This window comes from Misgurnus anguillicaudatus, chromosome 3 (assembly GCF_027580225.2).
Source record: "Misgurnus anguillicaudatus chromosome 3, ASM2758022v2, whole genome shotgun sequence".
In the NCBI taxonomy this organism is placed as follows: Eukaryota; Metazoa; Chordata; class Actinopteri; order Cypriniformes; family Cobitidae; genus Misgurnus; species Misgurnus anguillicaudatus.
In genome coordinates, this window is record NC_073339.2 from 7,300,500 (window position 1) to 7,322,370 (window position 21,871).

At 38.0% G+C, this 21,871-nt stretch overlaps 1 protein-coding gene across 7 annotated transcripts in view; it reads right to left on the reverse strand.

The window, feature by feature from the left end:
- inpp4b (inositol polyphosphate-4-phosphatase type II B) overlaps positions 1–21,871 on the reverse strand; it is a 193,259-nt gene that overhangs the window by 27,240 nt on the left and 144,148 nt on the right. For all 7 annotated transcript variants that reach the window (XM_073860299.1, XM_073860318.1, XM_073860294.1 and 4 more), the window contains 3 exons: positions 20,150–20,333; positions 10,972–11,235; positions 7,969–8,107 (listed from right to left, as the gene is read on the reverse strand). In XM_073860299.1, the coding sequence (XP_073716400.1) occupies positions 7,969–8,107; positions 10,972–11,235; positions 20,150–20,333 (587 nt within the window). The remainder of the gene's footprint in view (positions 1–7,968; positions 8,108–10,971; positions 11,236–20,149; positions 20,334–21,871) is intronic.

The following is a 21,871-nucleotide window of genomic DNA, read 5'->3' on the forward strand; positions in this document are numbered from 1 at the left end:
GTGTCCAAAAGTGATGTATGGGCAGACTTTATAAAATTTTGCTCTAAATCAAGTTTCCCCAACCTTTTTTTACACCGTGCACCGGTTTATAGCTTTCAAAAAACTTTGCGGACCGGGGATGGGGTTTTGCTGAATTGCTGTTCAAACAAAGTGCTGAAAATCCTCCTTTGAGCCCCAAGTTCAAGTAACGAAACAGAAAAAAAATAAGCAGTAAATGAGGAGATGACGTGGAAAGATGGCAGAAAAATTGCAGCTGGACACGGAGGCACGGAGACATGGAGACTCCTGTTTACCATATGCTTTGATGATTGACAAAGGTTCCTTTCAAACCTCTGTTAAAAGTGTAAAAATATGTTAAAATATGGTTACTGCAGTAAAAGAGTTTATTTTGATCATAGTGCCATGATTGCTGGATAATGTTGCAATTGTTTTACAAAAGCCTGCAATTACTTTCAGTCATTTGCAATGTCACATAGTTGAACATCTACACGTATTGACATGATTTACGAGGTACATTTGCAAATGATTCATGAAGACATACCTCTGCAATTCTTTGATCGATTGTGTTTTAGAAGTACACATGCTCAAACTCTAATGACAGCAATGTGATCGCCGATGCGCTTCATGTATTTTCACATACTTAATACGTTTTTATACATGTGTTTTTTTTTTTAGTTATTTTACAAAGATAAACTGTATTTTAAAATAATATTACTGTATAAATAGAGAGCAATTTAATAAAATAACTAATAAAAGCCGTATATTTACAGGGATTGACCTGAAAAGTAGTTGTATTACAGTTTTATAACAATTATTAACAGTAATATTCTGTAATTTAATGAATTAGGACTGTAAAAGATTCTCTGTATTTTTACGGTTTTTGTATGTTATTTTGAAAAACAGTTTTTTTAACGTAATTGGACGGAATTTCTCTGGCAACTTTGCTGCCAGAGATTTACCGTTTTTTTACGGATTTTTTTTACAGTGTGGTAGAGAGAGAGAGGGAGATAGCGGCCCGGTACATAAGTGGAAATGATTGATATTATTTGAAGTCGGCTCTTAAAGAGACACTTTTTTTTAAAATATGCTCATTTTCCATATGCTTATTTTTTAGCGCAATGCTAATGGTCTAATCAGATTCAATGGATTATGCTAAGCTATGCTAAAAGTGGTAGCGCCAGACCCGGATATCAGCTGAATGGATTCCAAAACGGTAAAAAGCAAAGGTTTAACTCTAGGGGAGCTGGAAAATGAGCATTTTCCAACAAAAAGTGAAGTGTCCCTTTAAAATACAAAATACCAGATTAAGATATTACGTAGCTATTATACACATTTTTTTCAGAACGTTCTTGAAACCTGGTGGCAATGTGTCCATGACCCGGTACTGGGTCGTGACCTGGTGGTTGGGGACCTCAGGTTAGATTAAACCTTCGAAATATGGGGTCCAAATGGACAAAACGCTAAACTTTCAAAGGTATTTATTGGACAGCATCCTTTGGCAAAAAGGCAAACCACAGCACATCAAGAAATCACAAATCAAGAACAATGTCTTTCTTTATCTTTTTTTTGCATTTACAACAAAAAAGGCTGATCTGTACAAGCTTGTGCTTATTCGAATTAAAATAGAAATGAAAATAAAACGAGAATGTTTGTTAAACAGAAGCGTGTACATATCGGAAATCTATACAGGCTTCTCCTAACAGCGTGTTTGAACTTGTCTCATCCGGCAGGAAAGATGTCAATGCAATTAAATGGGAAGAGGATCTGCAGGGGATCAAAGCTTTACAATGATATGCATTCAATGGAGCGTGCAGGGGTCTTTCTGTTATCTAAATGATAACTCTGATCTATTTCATTATGGCAGGAAACCTATTTAGATCAAGTCATGAGCCACAAAGATGCTTTTAAAGGTCACATTCTTCCTGATCCCATTTTTCAAACCCTAGTTAGTGTGTTGCTATAATAGCATAAATAATACCTGTAAAATTATAAAGCTCAAAGTTCACTGTCAGGCGATATATTTTCTTTAACAGAATTTGCCTTTCGAAGCCTACAGCAAAGAGTATAGAAGAATAAGAGGCGAAACTCTGATTCGTTTTTGGCAACAGCCACTCGGTGGCGCTTCAGTAGCGCAGCCGCCATTTTGGAATGAAAATTCTCACGGCCAATTCATTCTCAGTGAATCTCACAGACAAATCAGAAGCACAATAGTAAGTTTTTTTAAATTTACATTTTGTTCACTTGCTACTCATACACGAAACGCAGTATGTATGTGTTGTGTTGTTGTTGTTATCAGTTGTGGAATCCAATCATTAAATAGATACACATTTGAGGTTGCTTTTTTCTTGCTTTATTATGTATTTCTAATTTATGCTACTTTACACATTTACTATTATTATTAGTTACCAACTCCACTAGGTATGAAATATATTTTGTATATATTAATCCCCTGGATCCCGCTACAAACATGATAATCTTATGCATGATGCATTGTTCTGTCTGTTATACTATAATTGGCACTTTTGGACAGTGGCTTTGTTTTTTTTACTTAATCCATTTCGAGCTATTCAGATGTATATGTGTGTATATGTGTATGTATATGGAGCCAAAATATTAAGTGTGGAAGAGTTTATGTCTGTATTTATGTATGTAAAGTTAGCCTATACTGTATAAGTGGAAAACTTATCTAAATATCTGAAAATAAGCTGTAAAAAGGGATTAATGATCACTGGTCTGATTGTATCATCATCACTGTGTAATCATCATTCAGTTTGAATTTGATCTTTTAATGTACAAAGTAGCTGATATTGCCATTACTTCTAGTTGACTCCCGAGTCGCTCTCATTCCAAAATGGTGGATTCGTAGGGCTGCTGCTGGGCGCTGGTGTTGCAATGGAACGTTCCATTGACTTCCACTTCTTGTCAATATTATTTCTTTGCCTACAGCGAATGACCGGTTTGGACTACAGCCCTCTACTTCCTGCTTTAATGACGTCACTACATCAGTTTTTTGACTAAACCCCGCCCACAGGAATACGTCAGTCGCCAGCTAAGCTAACGGCAAGCTAAGCTGCTACCGAAGTACAACACACGAAACAAGCTACACAATCAGAACACGATATATTTCTGAAGGAGAGACTTCAGAGAACAAGAAAGACATCAGCCCGTTTTAGGACAGTGAAAACAGTGCTAGGATAAGTAAATTTTGTGAAAAATACCGCGCTTTTTTACACGGAAACATGAATCATAGCTTCAAAAACACAGAAAAAACAGGACCTTTAAATCCTGGGAAACAAAGTACTGTACTGTATAAACACAATAATACACACAGTTTACTTGACCAGGGGTCCCTGCCATCATCAAATTAGAAAACCCCTTTACTAGACACAGAGGCGCCTCTAGCAATTTCTGGCCCTACGAAAGAGTATGAGGTATACCACATCCATGTCAATACAAATTAAAATGATCTTTGGGGGCCCCAAAATTGCGTGGGCCCTTAGAATTGATCTACCCCTTAGTGATGTGTGGGTCTGGGTTTTTTTCAAATCGCTTTCACAAAATTATTTGGTCCGTCCCGCACTACTGTATCTATTTTTACAACCCGTCCCTAGGCAGTGAAATGTAAGTGAAAACAGGCTTTATTTTTTAGCCTGCTTGGAAGCAGCCATTAGATTACATCATCATGTAAATTTGCAACAACATACTGTACGCTTCTGAACCATAAAAACAGCATTTACAACATTTACAAAGCAGCGTTTGTATTCATCTGTATAGGCGAACTATAAACACCTCCACATTAGATTTAGCAGCTTGATCTTTGACCTTAATTTCCCTGCACCTTGTCTTCAATCTTCACTTTAATTTCTCAGTTTGTTTTGTTGTTGTGGTTGGCAACGGGAGCTGCTTGGCGCTTTCGAGACGTGAGGTCAAATGTTTTAGGATATCACACAAGTTACGTTACAACTTTAAGGCCCGGGGTGTGTAATTGGGAGAACTGGCAGAATTCTCGGTGGGCCGCTTCACTTCTGGGCCAGTCAAGGTTTTTGTTTTTTACATTTGTCACATTAGTAAGTCTATCTTCTCTTAAATAACCCTACACACGTTCTGACACCGCAGTGCGCAGCCTCTCCATGGGTTGTACCATGTGAGTGAGTTCCCCCCTCCCCTCCCATAGAATTGGTTCGGTCCATAGTTTCGGTCTTTTCCAAAACTTTTATCAGATAGGATTGGTGGGAGGTAGAGGCCAGGAGGGGCTGTTAAAGCCAGGATGAAGAAAAGAAAGACTTTGGAGGAGGACGCTGCCAAATGTGCCAAGCTTACCGATTTATTTTCGAGGGTAATGATTAGCATTAGCAACTTAATTATTCAGCTAATACCGTTGTCTACCTATTTACAAGCAAAATACAAAATTTTATCAAAATATTGGCCTTTTGTGTATCACCCAATACATGGCGATTCATAAACTATATTGTGCAGTTTAATATTAATAACAAAACTCGTGCTTGATCTGTGTATGCAGTAAAATTGCTTTTTATTATTATTTTATTTACTAATTATTTTTTGTAGTGAATAAGTATATTATTATTTAATTAATATTGAACCTTTACATTATTTGTTGAACCATGATTAATTAAAGTATTAATAAAAAGTACACAACAGTAAGTGCTGAACTGTTGCTTCTAGAGCCCGACCGATATATCGGCAGGCTGATATTAGGCCTTTTCCAAACAATCGGTATTGGCATTCATAGTGACTGATAAATGAATATAAAAAACCCCCGGATGAAACGGCCTTCAACCATGTCATGAGTGTTGCCGTTGTATAGTTTGTCCACCAGAGGGCACTCTACAACCTCCCTATTGGCAACACTCGTGTATAACGCGTCACACATCCTGCAACCTGCTGATCCAGCCAGAATCGGGCAGAGAAAACAACGGTTAAGTGAGTTCATGGTGAGTTGGTCACGAGACAATAAAAGTAACAAGTTTCTTTTTAAAATGCATTATCATATTATTTTAGTTAAAACTCATAAATAACTACAAATAACTAATGTGAGGGAAATCTGTTAATGTTTTGTTGCGCGTTTCTGAAAGAAAGAAAAAAAATCGGCCGATATATCGGATTTTAAAACCAACAAACATTTGTATCGGTATTGGCCTTCAAAATCCTTTATCGGTCGGGCTCTAGTTGCTTCATTTATCCAATTTGGCAAAAGTGTTAATTTAGAATTCCACCATGGAAAAAGTGGGCCGGTCTTGGGGCTGAAACTCCCGGGCTGAAAAGTGGGCCCAATCCGGCCCTGTAGGCATTCGTATTGTAACCTTATCAAGAAATCTAATAAAATATGAAAATATATATTCCCAAATATGTCATATAAGTTATAGAGAATTGCATGCAACATACATCGTTTTTTTTTTTAGTCTTTAATGACCCACCCTGCAAATAAAGTGATAATTTCTTTATCCGCCCTGACCGCGGGTTATGAGATCACTAATGCCCCTGACTAGACACACTGTTTTAAAATGAATGCACGTACTGTCCAATATTACACATGCTGGGATTTATTCACTCTTACAGTAAGGGAGAAAAATGCACTGGTAAAAGATATACAAATTTATACTGTAGCAAATTTGATTCCATGATTAATGCATGTCACAAGAAAGTGACAAATGCATAAATGTAAATGTACTATAAAAAGTTAGATTTAAAGCATTAAATCTCTTTTTTCAGAGATGCACATATTTGTTACTCTTGAGATTTATCATGCACTAAAACAGGGGTTTTCAATATTTTTCTGGCCACGGACACCTTACAGGGGAGAAAAATATCCAAGGACCCCTTACAATTCTGTATTATTAAGCATACTTTTACCTTAAGCTTTCATTAAGTTTTTAATATGCAAATTTCTCCTTCTTAATATAACAAATTATTTCACGGACCCCCTGGCTAAGCATTAGAGACCACCACTTTTAGAAGCCCTGCAGTACTGCGGTTCATATTGAATCATTTCTTTTTTTAGGGCAAAGATACAGAAGCACAGCTTCTTCAATCTAATGACTGAATCTAAATCACACGTCTTTTCACGCACCTTCTGTGAGGAATACATTATGCATTAGTCATCAGATTTTTGACAAGATCTTCTTCATTTCTTGTGGCATCTGCCCATTCCACACAAACATTTATCTTTGAAGAGTCACGTTTGCTGACACACACCTCGGGGTGTACCCGTAAATACGAATTGCAACATAGCTTTCTTCAAAGCTTTGATTTCGTTGTCTTCTCTTGCCTTGAGCTATGACGCATCAAACCTGACACATCTAACATTAATTCATCATGCATTCGAATGTAGTGCGATTGTGAACTTTAACAATGATACAATGATTTTAGGAAGTTCGTAGAGTTCATATGCTGTTACAGCTCTTCAGTAATGGAAAAAAACTACAAATTAAAAATATTTGTAAACGCCCGGTACAAGGCATTCCTGAAGTGAACCATAGTTTGTTTACTCATTCATAATGAATCAAAAACAGATGAGTTAGCTGAGAAGTTATCATGTGATACATTTTAAATCTAATTTGGACAAAAATTGCGTATGAACAAAAAGAAATGTATTGTACTGTCAAGATTCATTACACGCACAATTGCAACATGCAGAGTTGCCAACTGCAGGTTCAGTCTGTGTACAATAGGTGGCGGCATTGTTTAGGATTTTTCAAAATATTTTTTCACTGCACTATTTCATCTTGTCATTGGTTGTAGCTTTTCACAGCATTTTATTTAACATTAGGTGTCAGTGGTTGACTGAAAATGTGTGAATTGCGGGGATAAAAATCATTTCTCAAATGATCAATCTAACAAATCGACACATACATAAGTCGACCCAGATGCAATATTGCATTTGTTTGTTTCTGTACTTCAAGGTCATGGCTACGAATCCCAAAGAAACACACAAATGAATAAAATACACTTTGAATGACCTGTCGATCTGAATAAACCTGTTGGGTTAATACAAAGGAAATTGAAATGATGCTATTGTTAGATCAGATTAGCTAGCATCAACTAGAAAAAAATAAAAATGTATTAGGCCAAAAATATGTTTTAAATATATGCTAAATACATATTGCAGAAAGTGAAGCTTAAATAAATATATTTTTGAATTTGAAATTTTAATACATAAACATATATTTTAAAATGTATTTAATGGGCAATAAACACATAATATATTATAATATAAAATAATATATTTTTAAAGTCCAGAATATAAAAGTTTATATTATTGCATTTGAAAATATATTTAATTTTAACCTTTTTAAAACCAATTATGTTTACAGGTTATACCATAAACAAAGTTTTTCTTCCAGTGCGATATGAAAATAAATGCTTTAAAATATATTTATTTTTAAAATGTACAAAAAATATATTGCTGAAAAATACATTTTTGTAAACATCAGCATTCAGCAAATATATTTTTGTATATTTTAAAACTTATTGAAAATTGAAAATATATTTAGATTTAACCTTAATATATCAACATATATTTCAAAATGTATTTCAGGGCCAATAAATACATTTCTACTTTTACAACCCATACAGCAAAATAATATATTTTTCAAGGCCAAGTATACTATTGCATTTGAAAATATATTTAATTTTAACCTTTTTAAACCAGCTATGTTTACAGGCCAAAGTTATTCTTCCAATTCAATGTAAACATCAGCATTCAGCAAATATATGTTTTGGCAATTTTTTGTCTATTTTAAAATGTATTAAAATTTGAATTTGAAAATAAATGTGTTTGCCGCTAGAAAAAATCACAACTGTCAATCACTTTGAGAAGTGTTTTGCTATGCTAATCTGGGCTCTTTTTATGTTTATGGTTGTTGCCAAAGAAGTCAAAAGCAAATACAAAGATTATGGGAGACTAAACATCATACAATGAATCATCATAGTGGTTGGTCAAAAACATACCTGGATTGTGGGAGGTGATGACATCAGCGAGGGCGTGGCCGGGTGTGGACTCTTGGTTGTTGTTTTCTTGTTCCTGTAGTTTGTCCACCGCGGCGATAACGCAGTTCAAACTTTTGGCTACGCCGGCCCACACCCTGTCCTAGAAGAGCCAAACCGAATATTAATGCACCAAAAGTGATTTGCATGTAAAGGTTTTTGTCAAAGCAAGAAAACTTTGGATTGCATTGAAAACTAACTACATGTTTATATTGATGTACTTTTACATCTTCTGCGTAAAATTAACGATCTTTTAATTGAGGCAGCAGATCTACGATCGGTTATGCATAACAGAAACGTAAAAATCGACGTATCTTGTGTGCTTGACCTAATAATACAGACTTTGAGGAAACACTTTGCAATGTCAACACCATGCGGAAAAAGCAAACTCATATTTAAACATTTATGTAACAGCTTTACATAAGCTTTATATTTTATATGACCCCTGTTGAGCACTAAGGTCGCGGTGCACTCAAAAGCACGGCTTACAGAAAGTATTAGCAAACCCACAGCATCTCTTTACCTCTCTTAAGTGTGGCTCAAGGGCGCAGGAGTTATTTTGACATTGATTAGAGATGGTTGTCTTATCTCGACCTCTAATCCTCTAGTTAGCCTCAGTTATGACACACACACACTCCAGAAGGCAATTATAAGCCGCACTTCATCACCTGCTTTCACAGCAACAATGACTAAACATACAAAATATACTCCTTTAAATGAGATCTAAAGTTGCAAATCTTTCAGGTTATGTTGATAAATGTTTCTAATGACCTGACCTCCTGCCGCCCATCCTCTATTTCTATGTCTGCACTTCAGCAGAATTAGTTTCAGCCTATTGAAGTTCGATCAAATAAGACAGCGCGCGATTGTTTTTGTATTTCTGTGAAGTGGTAAAAAGCACAACCCAGACATACGGAAGGGCAGGTGTGTGAAACGAATCAATTAAAAAAAGAAATCACGTTTTAAATTGATGCCGGAGGATCATACGTGTCTGCAGCACAAAAGATACTGGATGAGTTATGTGCAACAGTTCAAGGGATACAGCAACAGCCCAAATCATGTGAAATCTCACCGGATGAGCGCTGTTTTTATCCTAATCCTACCCTTAAACGTAACCCCAAACCTGGATTTAGGCCATAGCTGTATCGCATCTAGCCAAAACCACTGTTTTTATCCTAACCCTAAACCGGCCAGCTCTCTCCAAAAGGGAGTCAATCCCCATAGACACTCATGTTTAAAATGCTCAACTTTACAGCGGAAGGTTACCCATTTTCGTTTATTCGCTAGTGATCCAAGATGGCGATGGCAGGGTCCGCCAACTATTGGCTTGAAAAAAGCTCTTCACAAACCTATGGGTGACATCATGGACACTAAGTCCATATTTTTTACAGTCTATGTCTTAAACCCAACATCTTCCAAGATTTAGGCCATAGCTGTATACCTTCTAGCCAAAACCATAGTATATTATTAATAGAGATTCCTTCCTTTAGCAAACACCACTGACAAATAAATAAAATGCATAACTTGTGTTTTATAAGAATAATACATTACGAAGAATAACATAACACACTAGATTTGACAGAAAATACTAGGGGTTGCCAGGGTGTCTTGAATGGTTTTTAGCTGACTGGTAAGTGGTTAGTGGGGTATGAATAGTTTTGTTGCTAATATACACTCACCTAAAGGATTATTATGAACACCTGTTTAATTTCGCAATGCAATTATCTAATCAACCAATCAAATGGAAGTTGCTTCAATGCATTTAGGGGTGTGGTATTTTGAGCAGGCATGGTTATTGGTGCCAGACGGGCCGGTCTGAGTATTTCACAATCTGCTCAGTTACTGGGATTTTCACGCACAACCATTTCTAGTGATACACAGAATGGTGTGAAAGGGAAAAACATCCAGTATGCGGCAGTCCTGTGGGTGAAAATGCCTTGTTGATGCTAGAGGTCAGAGGAGAATGGGCCGACCGATTCAAGCTGATAGAAGAGCAACTTTGAATGAAATAAACACTCGTTACAACCGAGGTATGCAGCAAAGCATTTGTGAAGCCACAACCCGCACAACCTTGAGGCGGATGGGCTACAACAGCAGAAGACCCCACCGGGTACCACTCATCTCCACTACAAATAGCAAAAAGAGGCTACAATTTGCACAAGCTCACCAAAATTGGACAGTTGAAGACTGGAAAAATGTTGCCTGGTCTGATGAGTCTCGATATCTCAATGGTAGAGTCAGAATTTGGCGTAAACAGAATGAGAACATGGATCCATCATGCCTTGTTAGCACTGTGCAGGCTGGTGGTGGTGGTGTAATGGTGTGGGGGATGTTTTCTTGGCACACTTTAGGCCCCTTAGTGCAAATTGGCAGCGTTTAAATGCCACGGCCTACCTGAGCATTGTTTCAGACCATGTCCATCCCTTTATGACCACCATGTACTCATCCTCTGATAGCTACTTCCAGCAGGATAATGCACCATGTAACAAAGCTCGAATCATTTCAAATTGGTTTCTTGAACATGACAATGAGTTCACTGAACTAAAATGGCCTCCACAGTCACCAGATCTCAACCCAATAGAGCATATTTTGGGATGTGGTGGAACGGGAGCTTCGTGCCCTGGATGTGCATCCCACAAATCTCCATCAACTGCAAGATGCTATCCTATCAATATGGGCCAAATATTAATTAGGAGAATGCTTTCAGCACCTTATTGAATCAATGCCACGTAGAATTAAGGCAGTTCTGAAAACGAAAGGTGATCAAACACAGTATTAGTATGGTGTTCCTAATAATCCTTTAGGTGAGTGTATGCATGAGTTAGTTATTGTATAGGGTTTGTTCAAATATGTTGCTTTGCGTGTAGCATGATTTCTCTTTTTTTAATTAGATTTTTTAAAGCAGTATTCCCACCAAAATATGCATTTTTATAAAGCATTAAACAAATCAAACCAAATGAAACTTGCCCATTCTTCCTCATCATACTCCTTCTGGTGAGGGATGGAGTCGGAGCGGATCGGAGACACTTTGCTTTCTTTCAATGGTGTCTGCGAGCCATCAACGTTGTTGCAGACTGTGTGTGATTCTGCGGCCACATTTGCATTGGAATTAGCCTTGGTTTGGCTGGACGGAGAGGACGTTTTGCTGACGTAGCCAAGACGTGCGGCGTGTAGGGCTAGGAGAGCACTCTTGACCAACTCATCCTTCAGAGCATGAACAAACTGCTCTGTCTAGAGAGAGAAAGAGAGAGAAAACGTTTACTGTATGTTTACTGTTGGACCCTGTTTGTAGGCATTAAAAAGTGTGAAGGTGTTTTTTCTAAGAGTTTATTCGAGTTCACGGAACCGAAAGCAGCCATGGTTGAAGACAGCCCTGTGTGCTTTTGATAACTCTGTATTTTAATAAGCCAGCATTTCATTAAAGTACAGCAGAGCATAGGAGGGAGCAAAGATTAAAGAGAACTTTCTGAAAAACTAATAATAAGCAGACAAGGACAAGAGCAATAGCAACGGTCGGCTGATGGCCGGTGAACAGCGGGTGAAGATGTTCGAGAGTTTGGATGAAAGAGAAGAAATGAAAAGAAACAGCAGATGCGGTTCATCTCAACTTCAACCCAACAACAACAACAACATCACACGATTCAATTAATTCTCAGAGGCAAAGAGATAGAGGAATGCAGGAAACCGACATCTTCACGCTCGTGTACCTGAAAAATCCCGAAGAAAAAGTCAAAATAACAAGAGCCCTTGAGAATAATAGAGTTTCAATATCTGCCAACCGAAGCCTGAAGAAAACCAATACTGCGTCCACACCGCGGCTTACTACAGATGTCACTCCTCTTTTAATTGGTGAATTCATTAAACAGTTATTCAGCATTTACATAAAAAACATTATTGGTAAGCTAATAATAATGATTTATAATTTCAGCTGTATGATTTTACTGTATGGGTATTGTCAGTTTGACTTTAACCCATGTAATAGCCAGTGGAGGCTCGTGACTGCTCATCCGAGGGGCGCAAATTAGGGATGTCCCGATTCAGGTTTTTTTGCCCTCGAGTCCGAGTCATTTGATTTTGAGTATCTGCCGATACCGAGTCCCGATCCGATACTTCTATGATACATAAAAAAAAGAATAAAGAAGAGCGAAAAACAAAACCAGGATGTTCCTTATGTCATGCCGCACACGTTGCTGTTTCTGTGTGGAGTCAAAAGAGTCTAACTCTGTGCCAGTGCATAACTACAGATGTGTTCAAAAATTATGAGAATATATATAGTATATGTACAGGCCAGGTTAAATTGGGATTTGTTTTGTGGGGAGGCTCTGTTGGGAGGGAGGGTTCGAGGGGTAACATGTTTAATCCCGATGACAGCAAAGCCACTGGTGTGTTTCAATTTTGTACCTCTGATAGGATTTTATAAGTTTCAGTTTTAAAGCTGTGCCACATGTTGACCCAAACTTTAAAACCTGAACTTTAAATTATGCAAATCTATGAGTCTGACACCCTAGCATTTGTTGCACATGTCATTATGCACAATTGATCAAACTTTGAAGAAAAGTTATAAGACTCCTTGACTAATTATAAGATAGGCTACCCAAAAAAGACTCAATTAACAAGAAAAACAAAAAACAAATACTGATTCAGCAATATGTCTTATAAAATAGCCATAGAGATTCCCTAAGCTGGTCAGCAGTTAGTTATAAAATACCTATAGTTAGGTCGTAATTAATTTGTATAATCAAAATACATTATTTTATTAAACTATACAATAAGTTGTAACCAGTTATCTAGTTAACATATTGTAATGAGATGAGTGACATGGCTAGACATACTTTAATACTTTGTTTCTAGACTTCTATTAAGTTTTTTCGACATGGGCACCATTCTTACCTCTCCCTCTATCTGTCATGTCTTCAGTAATGTCCAATGATCCTGCGCGAATGCGCGTTCTTCGCGGAGCTGCGTCTGAGCACATGATGACAAAAACGATCAATGCGTCGTTCAAATGAGCGGTAAAAGCCCGGTTTTGTCGTGGGTTCCTTGCACGCAAGTGTGTGAAGCCTATGAATGAAAGCACGTCAATAGGCTTGTTCGACTTCATGCGACGCCACAACACGACCGCCGGGTGACGTCAAACTACCGCGAGAGTGATCCGCGAAATCATACGGAGGAGTTTGCTTTTAAATCGCTCTTGCGGAACTTTGACGTCATCCGGCTGCCGGTTCTTGTGGCGCCGCATGAAGTCGAAAAAGGCTATTCTCTCTTATCATCAGTTCACACGCACCAGCGCAGCGCGTACAGTGGCGCGGAGCAGAGCGAGACCTTGATGGATTTTAAACCCTGCATATGTCTCCGAGTCCTGATCGGGAGGTAACGTCCGATTCCGATCGAGTCTGAAACCACGTGATCGGGGCCGATTTCCGATCACGTGATCGGATCGGGATATCCCTAGCGCAAATTGTAAATATGTGTTCGGAGTGTCATGTGTGTTGCAGGTGTTTTCAAAATATGTGTTTGTTGTGTCATGTGAACCATGCACATCACGTGGTTTTCAAAATAAGTGCCTGCTGCAACCACGTCAAAACCGTTTATGATAAAAGAGACGCTCACATTCACAAAATACACACATTTTTACCCTTAACATTAAACTCTGAGCATCTGGCAAACGCTAGCGTCTCTTTTATCATAAACCCTTGCACATAAGATAACTTGATGCGCAGAACACATATTTTGAAATTACGAACCACACACATGACGGACTACATACATGTTGTGAAGAACTTCGCTACCCAGTCTCACAAAGTTTTGTGACATAATTTTTTGCTTTTTTTCGTGATATTATCACGAATTTTCGTGTTTTTTCATGATTACTCAACTGCTTTTTCTTATTTTTAAACCATTGTCGCTTCGGTATAGGGTTAGATTTGGTGCTTGCATTAGAATGTCACTTTATATATTGGTTTATACTATTTTTTCGGATTTATTTATATGTCTCCTGGCATTAGGGTTAGAGTTGGGTTTGGATAGGGATGTAATTTTATGTAAATGTAACCCTAAACCGAAGTGACAATGGTAAGAAAATAGGACAAAACAGTTGAGTAACAAATACGTGATAATCACACGAAAACAGGAATTCATTATATGATCACAAAAAACGTGGAAGTTTGTGATAATATCATAAAAAAGAATAAAAAAATTACGTGACTATAACGAAATTTCGTGAGACTGTGCTGAACTTCGCATCGAGCGCCCTTGAAAAAAGAAGTCACCGGCCGTGACTGGTAATAGGTGTGTTCGACTTCATTTGGCAAGGTAAGAACTTACAAGCAGATGTTGTCAAATTACAAGGAGAGCAATTTGAGAAATCCAGTCGAACTTCAAATCGTTCTCACCCTATTTTGATGTCATCTGCCTGACGATTCTTGCGGCACTGAATGAAGTTGAACACTTAAGTTATTTGCAATTTTGTGCTTTAAACAGAGATGACGATAGAGTGGCACAAGTTATGTGTTGCAACTTTAAAGTCACAATGAAATTGGAATGAAAAACGTAACATTTTTGGAATATTGTGGTATTTTTTTTTACAAATGACTGTTAGCTTCATTATTTTTAAAAAATTCATGTGACTTTATAATCTTTAATTAAAAACGCAAATCTTCTTCCTCCTCAAAGTGATCTCTCTTTATTTCCGGTCACGGGGTATGGCAGTTGGGTGGGCCCGAAAAAAGCAGCGATTAGCTAATAGCAACATGACCCAATGATCCAATAAATTCTCGATTGACGAATTGAGTTCCAGCCCTACCTTTTATCATTTCAAAAGCCGTTTGACTTGGATATAAGTCATGACGGGGAAAAAAAGACAATCGCTTCTGTTACATTGTGACTTTAAAGTAAGTCATGAAATGTTAGTTCGCAAGAATTAAAGTGACTTACTTTAAAGTCACAATGTTACAGAAGTAACTGCAAGCAGGGGCAGAAACGTAAAGTTTTGAATGTTCATCATTCTCTGTGCTATACAGTATCTCAGACATGCATTTCTCATTCTGTCTTAATCTTATTTTACGAGACTATTAACAAATGCACAGCCCAGCTTGCTTATCTTTTCAATGTGCCAGCCGTCAGCTGTAAGGTTTACACAGTGTCATTGCTTTTCATAGGCCGATGAACAGATGCTCTTGTTACTCGGATAGGTTGTTTGCATGTCGTCGCCGCTTTGACCTTTATCTCTAACTAACCAATCGCCATTTCAGATAGGATAATCGGATCTCACAATCCCATTTAAAAATTCACTTTATTTTGTTTGGATTCTCACTGGTTTGAAATAAAGTATTAATAACTCCACCTCGGTGCTCGAGCCATAATAATGTAGATTAAAGAATGGTTTTAAACATCAATCTGACTTGTACACATATTGTACCACTATAAAAAGTGGAAGTTGGATCAACTTAAAAATTACTTCAATTGATAACACCTAAAAAAGTAAGTTTTATAAACTTAACGTTTCTCACTTTACAGTCCCTCCAGAAAAACACGATTATGCGATCACATGATTAAATGCATAATCAACCAAAGTCCCGATATTTATCCGGGGGCCGCATTTTTTAAATACGCCGCACTTTTGCCGCATAAATTGCAGATTTCTGCTGGCAACATATGTGGGGATTGCATGACTTCATAATCCCCGCATTTTCGTAGCAAAAAGTAATATATATCGTAGCAGAAAGTTGAAAAATATTGCATTTACTTCACACATGCGCAGCCATGTTCCCTAATGTCATGTTAGGAAGTGACTTAATTACGCAACGTGAACATCAATGAAAAGCTACAAAAGCTGCAAACAGTTTTTGCAAGTTCACGCAGTTTTTGCAAATTTCCCGCAATTTCATCGCATAAAATTGCATAAATATACCACATATTCCATCGCATTTTTTAAGAAAACGTGCCGCAAAATCAAGGATTTTTACCCACAACAATCACAAAAAAACTCAGCGTTTTTCTGGAAGGACTGACTTAAATTGGTAGCACCTAAATATTTAAACATTTTCAACTTAAAGTGAGAAAATATCAGTTGAAAACTTCAAATTTGGTGTTACCAATTGTAATTATTTGGGTTGATCCAACTTTTACTTTTTAACTTGCACTACTCTTGACATTTATCCAGGGCTTTACAACTACATTACCCACAATTCAGACATGATAAAATGTTACAACCGTGTTATGTCAAAGCAATCTTTATAACTGGGGATGACATAGTTACTCAAGGGTACTGGGGTAGTTTAGGTCCTATGGACCCCCAATGCCACACATTACAAATGTCTTCAGTTCATGAATCTTTTTGCTGACAGACATCTACAGTAAAATATGTGGTGCTGTGGGTCCAAAATTGAGATCTACTGCCCTAGGGCTTGTTTATATTATTACAAATATACTGTGATATTTTCCAGCCATATTATGACATTCAATATATATATCCTGATATGTTATAATATTAATGTTATAATAAATATTTATATTTATTCCTATTTAAGACGAGTAGTTATACGAGCAAGTTTGGTGGTACAAAATAAAACGTAGCGCTTTTCTAAGCGGATTTAAAAGAGGAACTATATTTTATGGCGTAATAGCACTTATGGGAGTACTTCGACTCAGCGCAGTAACACCCTCCCTCTCCCATTATGAGAGGGAGAAGGGGAGCGGACTTTTCAGGTGAGTCGGAGTACTCCCAGAGGTGCTGTTGCGCCATAGGGTGTAGTTCCTCTTTTGGATCTGCTTGGAAGGGCGTTGCGTTTTGTTTTGTGCCACCAAACTTGCTCGTATAACTACTCGTCTTAAATAGGAAAAACGTTGATGTGTTTGGTCACTTCTAACTTTATCTCTAAATGGTACCATTGAATGAATGGGGCTAAGCTAAATGCTATCGAAGCGTCGCAGCGCGCTCCAGCGCTTACGTGCACGCACACAGATGATAGAGGGATGTATCAACAATTCTTAGTTAAGGTAATAACATATTTTAATATTGAAAATGAGTAGACTATTCCTTTAACGTAACATTATCAGTAATTTACACAATAGCATTAAAATACCTGGAAGGCTGAATAGGCTCTATTAACACGACAAGCCAACGAGCATCAAGTTCGCAGACTCGCCATTCCACATCACTGTATTCATTAAATTACATAAATACAGAAGCAGCATATAGCGGACTCTCGCAGCTGTAGACTGTAACGTTGTCTCTTAGTTCATATATGTCAAAATTAATTCATACTGACTTACAAGTCGCACCTGACTATAAATCGCAGGACCTAACACAGTCTCACCCCATGTCGTCAATACTTGACGACACCTGACCACCCGCCAACATGCGACGCGGAGGGCACACCCTTCGCGTCATTTTTTGACGAACTGGGGACTTCAATACCATCACGTCCGTTGCATTCTCTTCTCCTATTTTCTTACCATTTTCGCGTCAGTTTAGGGTTAGATTACGCGAAATTAAACAGTGTACGTGAAATTAAACAGTGTACGCGAAATTAAACAGTTGTCACCTGGCGTTGGGGTTAGAAACAGTTGTCACCTGGTGTTGGGGTTAGAGTTAGGTTTGGGTAGGGATGTCATTATGTAAATCCAACCCTAAACCGACGCGAAAATGGCAAGAAAACAGGAGAAGAGAACGCAACGGACGCAACAGTAAAGGTATACCCTCCGCATCACACACCGACGAATGGTCAAGCGTCGCCAAACACCGACGACATGGGGCGAGACCGGGCTGCAGGACCAGCCAAACTATGAAAAAAAGTGTGACTTATAGTCTGGAAAATACGGTAAGCACTCTCTATCATAAATCACTTTATTTTTTTCCTCATTTTTGTAGGTCGCTTTTGGAAGTTGCGTCTTTAAAATCCCTAAATGAAAATTTTCATTATTAAATGCATTTTAAATGTTTTATGCAGTATTTTGCTTGAATAATTGCATTCGAGCAAATACAAAAGGCATGTGGGACAGACATTTCAGAGAAAATACCAAAATACAAGTATCATTAAAGGGCTGACAAAATGTTGTTTCTTTTTTTATTTAATTACATTTCCCAGCTCTGGTTTGCGCAGAAAAAGGCCCACAGAACCCTAATGCGACATGAACACAAACACATGCTCACGGTTTGAGATTTCAATCAGCGTGGTCGAGTTAGCGTTAGCTTCCGAATCAGGCGTCACGTTGCTAATCAAGGCGATGACGAGGGGCGACAGGGAGAATTAAGCGATGAAGGCGTCTGATTGCCGTTATTCCACGAAGGCAGAAGCAATCTCTGTCCCAGATTACACACAGACAGCACCAGATGTAATTCATTAATTACACCCATAAAACACCAAGGCCTCCAAACCAGTTTCTCAGCCTGGGTGCTTCTGTTAGTTTTGGCTGAGGGATGAGACACAGCATTGGCCGTTTGTCAAACTGCCTCTGTGCTGTAAATCTGACCCGTTTCAAGCCAAGCCTTGCGGTCTTCGGTGAATGGAAATACATGGCTAATGGCATAAACACACTGTGTGCTTTGTAAAATCTATCGGGAGACACAAAATGCAAGGCAAAGCAGATTTAAGGGTGATTTATGCGTGCGCAAAAATGTATTTATTTCAATTACGCCTGTAATTTTTCAGTATTAATAAGCATGCATAATCAAGCCACATCTTGGGATGAAAACAACTGCATTTGTGAATGGCATACCATGACTTTGAAGACACTGCCATGACAACACAACTTTTTTACGTAACTTTTTTTGAGTATGAATCTCATTGGTAGCTTTAATTTTGATTCGCTTTTACCCTATTAATCTTGAATCTAGGGGCGGGGCTTTATTATTTAGCCACCTTGTTAAACAGTGATGAATGCGATGGTTTTACCAAGGTACCAGCACTTTTTTTAAGCATGAGTGTCAGTCGTTCGCAACAAACGCGGACATCACTGGACAGATTGAACATCAACTAAAAAGTACACAGATTATGACTGTGATTTTAATCTTTGACTCAGTATCAAGGTTATGAATGTTTTTTACATTATGTACGATGATTTTATGTATGGTTTTCACAGACTGGGTCACAAATATACCATACAGATTTTCATGCAAGGTGCTGTTGCACCCGGCAAGCATCAAGTGTATTCGATGCATTCAGATGTGCAAAGTCTACACACAACAGTATATACAGTAATTAAAGGATTAGTCCATTTTCTTAAAAGAAAAATCCAGATAATTTACTCACCACCATGTCATCCAAAATGTTGATGTCTTTCTTTGTTCAGTCCAGAAGAAATTATGTTTTTTGAAGAAAACATTGCAGGATTTTTCTCATTTTAATGGACTTTAATAGAGCCCAACATTTAACACTTAACTCAACACTTAACAGTTTTTTTCAACGGAGTTTTAAAGGACTATAAACGATCCCAAATGAGGCACAAGGGTCCCATCCAGCGAAACGACCGTCATTTTTGACACGAAAAACAACAAACATACACTCTTAAAGCACAACTTCTCGTCTAGATCCGGTCGTGATGCGCCAGCTGACCCCACGCAATACGTCAAGAGGTCACAGAGGACGAACGCGAAACTCCGCCCCAGTGTTTACAAGTGTGTTGAAAGAGGACCGTTCCTACGTTGTTGTATGTCAACTGATACTAATTAATGTCTTTGTGTCAGTTTATTGTTTAAAATGGTCCGCAAATGTGCGTTTTATATATGTAACACGTGACCTCCCTACGTCACTACGCATTTACGTTAGGTCGCGCTGGACCGGACCTAGACGAAAAGCTGTGGTCCAAAAGTACATATTTTCTATCTTTCCTGTCAAAAATGACAATCGTTTCGCAAGATAAGACCCTTATGCCTCGTTTGGGATTGTTTATAGTCCTTTGAAACTCTGTTGAAAAAAACTTTTACGTGTTGAGTTAAGTGTTAAGTGTTGGTGTCCATTAAAGTCCATTAAAATCAGAAAAATCCTGCAATGTTTTCCCCAAAAAACATAATTTCTTCTTGACTGAACAAAGAAAGACATCCACATTTTGGATGACATGGTGGTGAGTAAATTATCTGGATTTTTCTTTTAAGAAAATGGAATATTCCTTTAATACAACAAGTAGTACGGTCTCTAGATCCCACCTTGTCTTCTAGGTTCTTGAGCGTGTCCTTCAGAGCTTGGCTCGGGGACGGCTGGGCCACCTGGAGCAGTTGGTCGGCCAGCCCAGAGATGAGAGGCTGCAGCTGGGACACCACGCTCAAAATCTCCCTGGCTCTGGCCGTCTGCTCTGGAGGGTAGTAGATGGACTGATACGCCGTGCTGTAGCTGACGATGAGGTAAGCAGAAGAGAGAAACTAAATATATAACAGCGGGAGATGAAGACAGTCATATTGTTCATCATAAAACAGGTGTCGGATTATCGCAGCCCTGTGATATCAATGTGTCAATATGATTGGTAAATATGTGTAATAAACTCAGCTGGAGCAATTTCGATCCCTGCGAGGATACAATTCATCTATGATGATGCCGGTTGCGCGTGAAGGGGATTATGGAGCTCAGTAGCCAATAGAAATTATTGCTTTAGATCGAGTCAATAGACACAAAGGCAATAAAACACACAAGCACACAGAACAATATAGATGTAAACTCAACCCTAACCCACACTGATAGGTGGAGTTTCGCATATGTGCTGGAGGGGCACCCACCGGCAAACAAGGATACTGCAATACTTTAAAATTAGCGAGAAAATGCTGCCCCTTATATTATAAAATATAAGTGGGCTATTCCACAGTTTCGCTCCTAAAGGGGTGTAGTGAACAGTATAGATTGTATAATACCCAGTTGTTGTCATTTTTAGATTACTGTTTTGTTTAAGATAGATGTAAGAACTAAAAACGTTAATTTTATCCCTCTAAGCCTTGGCATTATCATATAATGAGACTTTATTTTATTTCTGTCCCCATTGGGGGTGTCAGGGTGAGACATTTTTCCTAAGTCATTTCTTTCATTTCCTTTAATAAAATCCTGAATTTTGGTGCATAACATGTATATTGGTGTGTCTTCTACAAAACACTACTACTAACACTGAAAGTATAATTTCCTTAATCCACCACCATGCAATGGAAACCTTTACTCACGTTCGTAACTCATTCTGTCCAAACAGTTACGAATGTTAAAGGATTAGTCCATTTTCTTAAAAAAAATCCAGATAATTTACTCACCACCATGTCATTCAAAATGTTAATGTTTTTCTTTGTTTAGTCGAGAAGAAATTATGTTTTTTTTTTTTTAGGAAAACATTCCAGGATTTTTCTCATTTTAATGGACTTTAATGGACCCCAACACAGAGTTTCAAAGGACTCTAAACGATCCCAAACGAGGCATAAGGGTCTTATCTAGCAAATGATTGTCATTTTTGACAAGAAAAAAAATTCTTCTTGTTTATCTTCGGTCCTGTGATGCATCAGCGCGACCTCACGCAATCTGTAATCACGTCAAGAGGTCACGGAGGACTTATCGAAACTACGCCCCAGTGTTTACAAGTGTGGAGAAAGAGAACCGCTGTTGTATGTGGAATGATACTAATTAATGTCTTTGTGTCAGTTTATTGTTTAAAATGGTCCGCAAATGTGCGTTTTATATATGTAACACGTGACCTTTCCACGCCATTACGCAATTACGTGAGGTCGTGCTGGCGCGTCACAGGACCGGAGGTAGATGAGAAATTGTGGATAAAAAAGTGCATATTTTTATTTTTCTTGTCAAAGATGACGGTCGTTTCGCAAGATAAGACCCTTATGCCTTGTTTAGGATCATTTAGAGTCCTTTGAAACACTGTTAAAACTGCAATTTTAAACTGCATT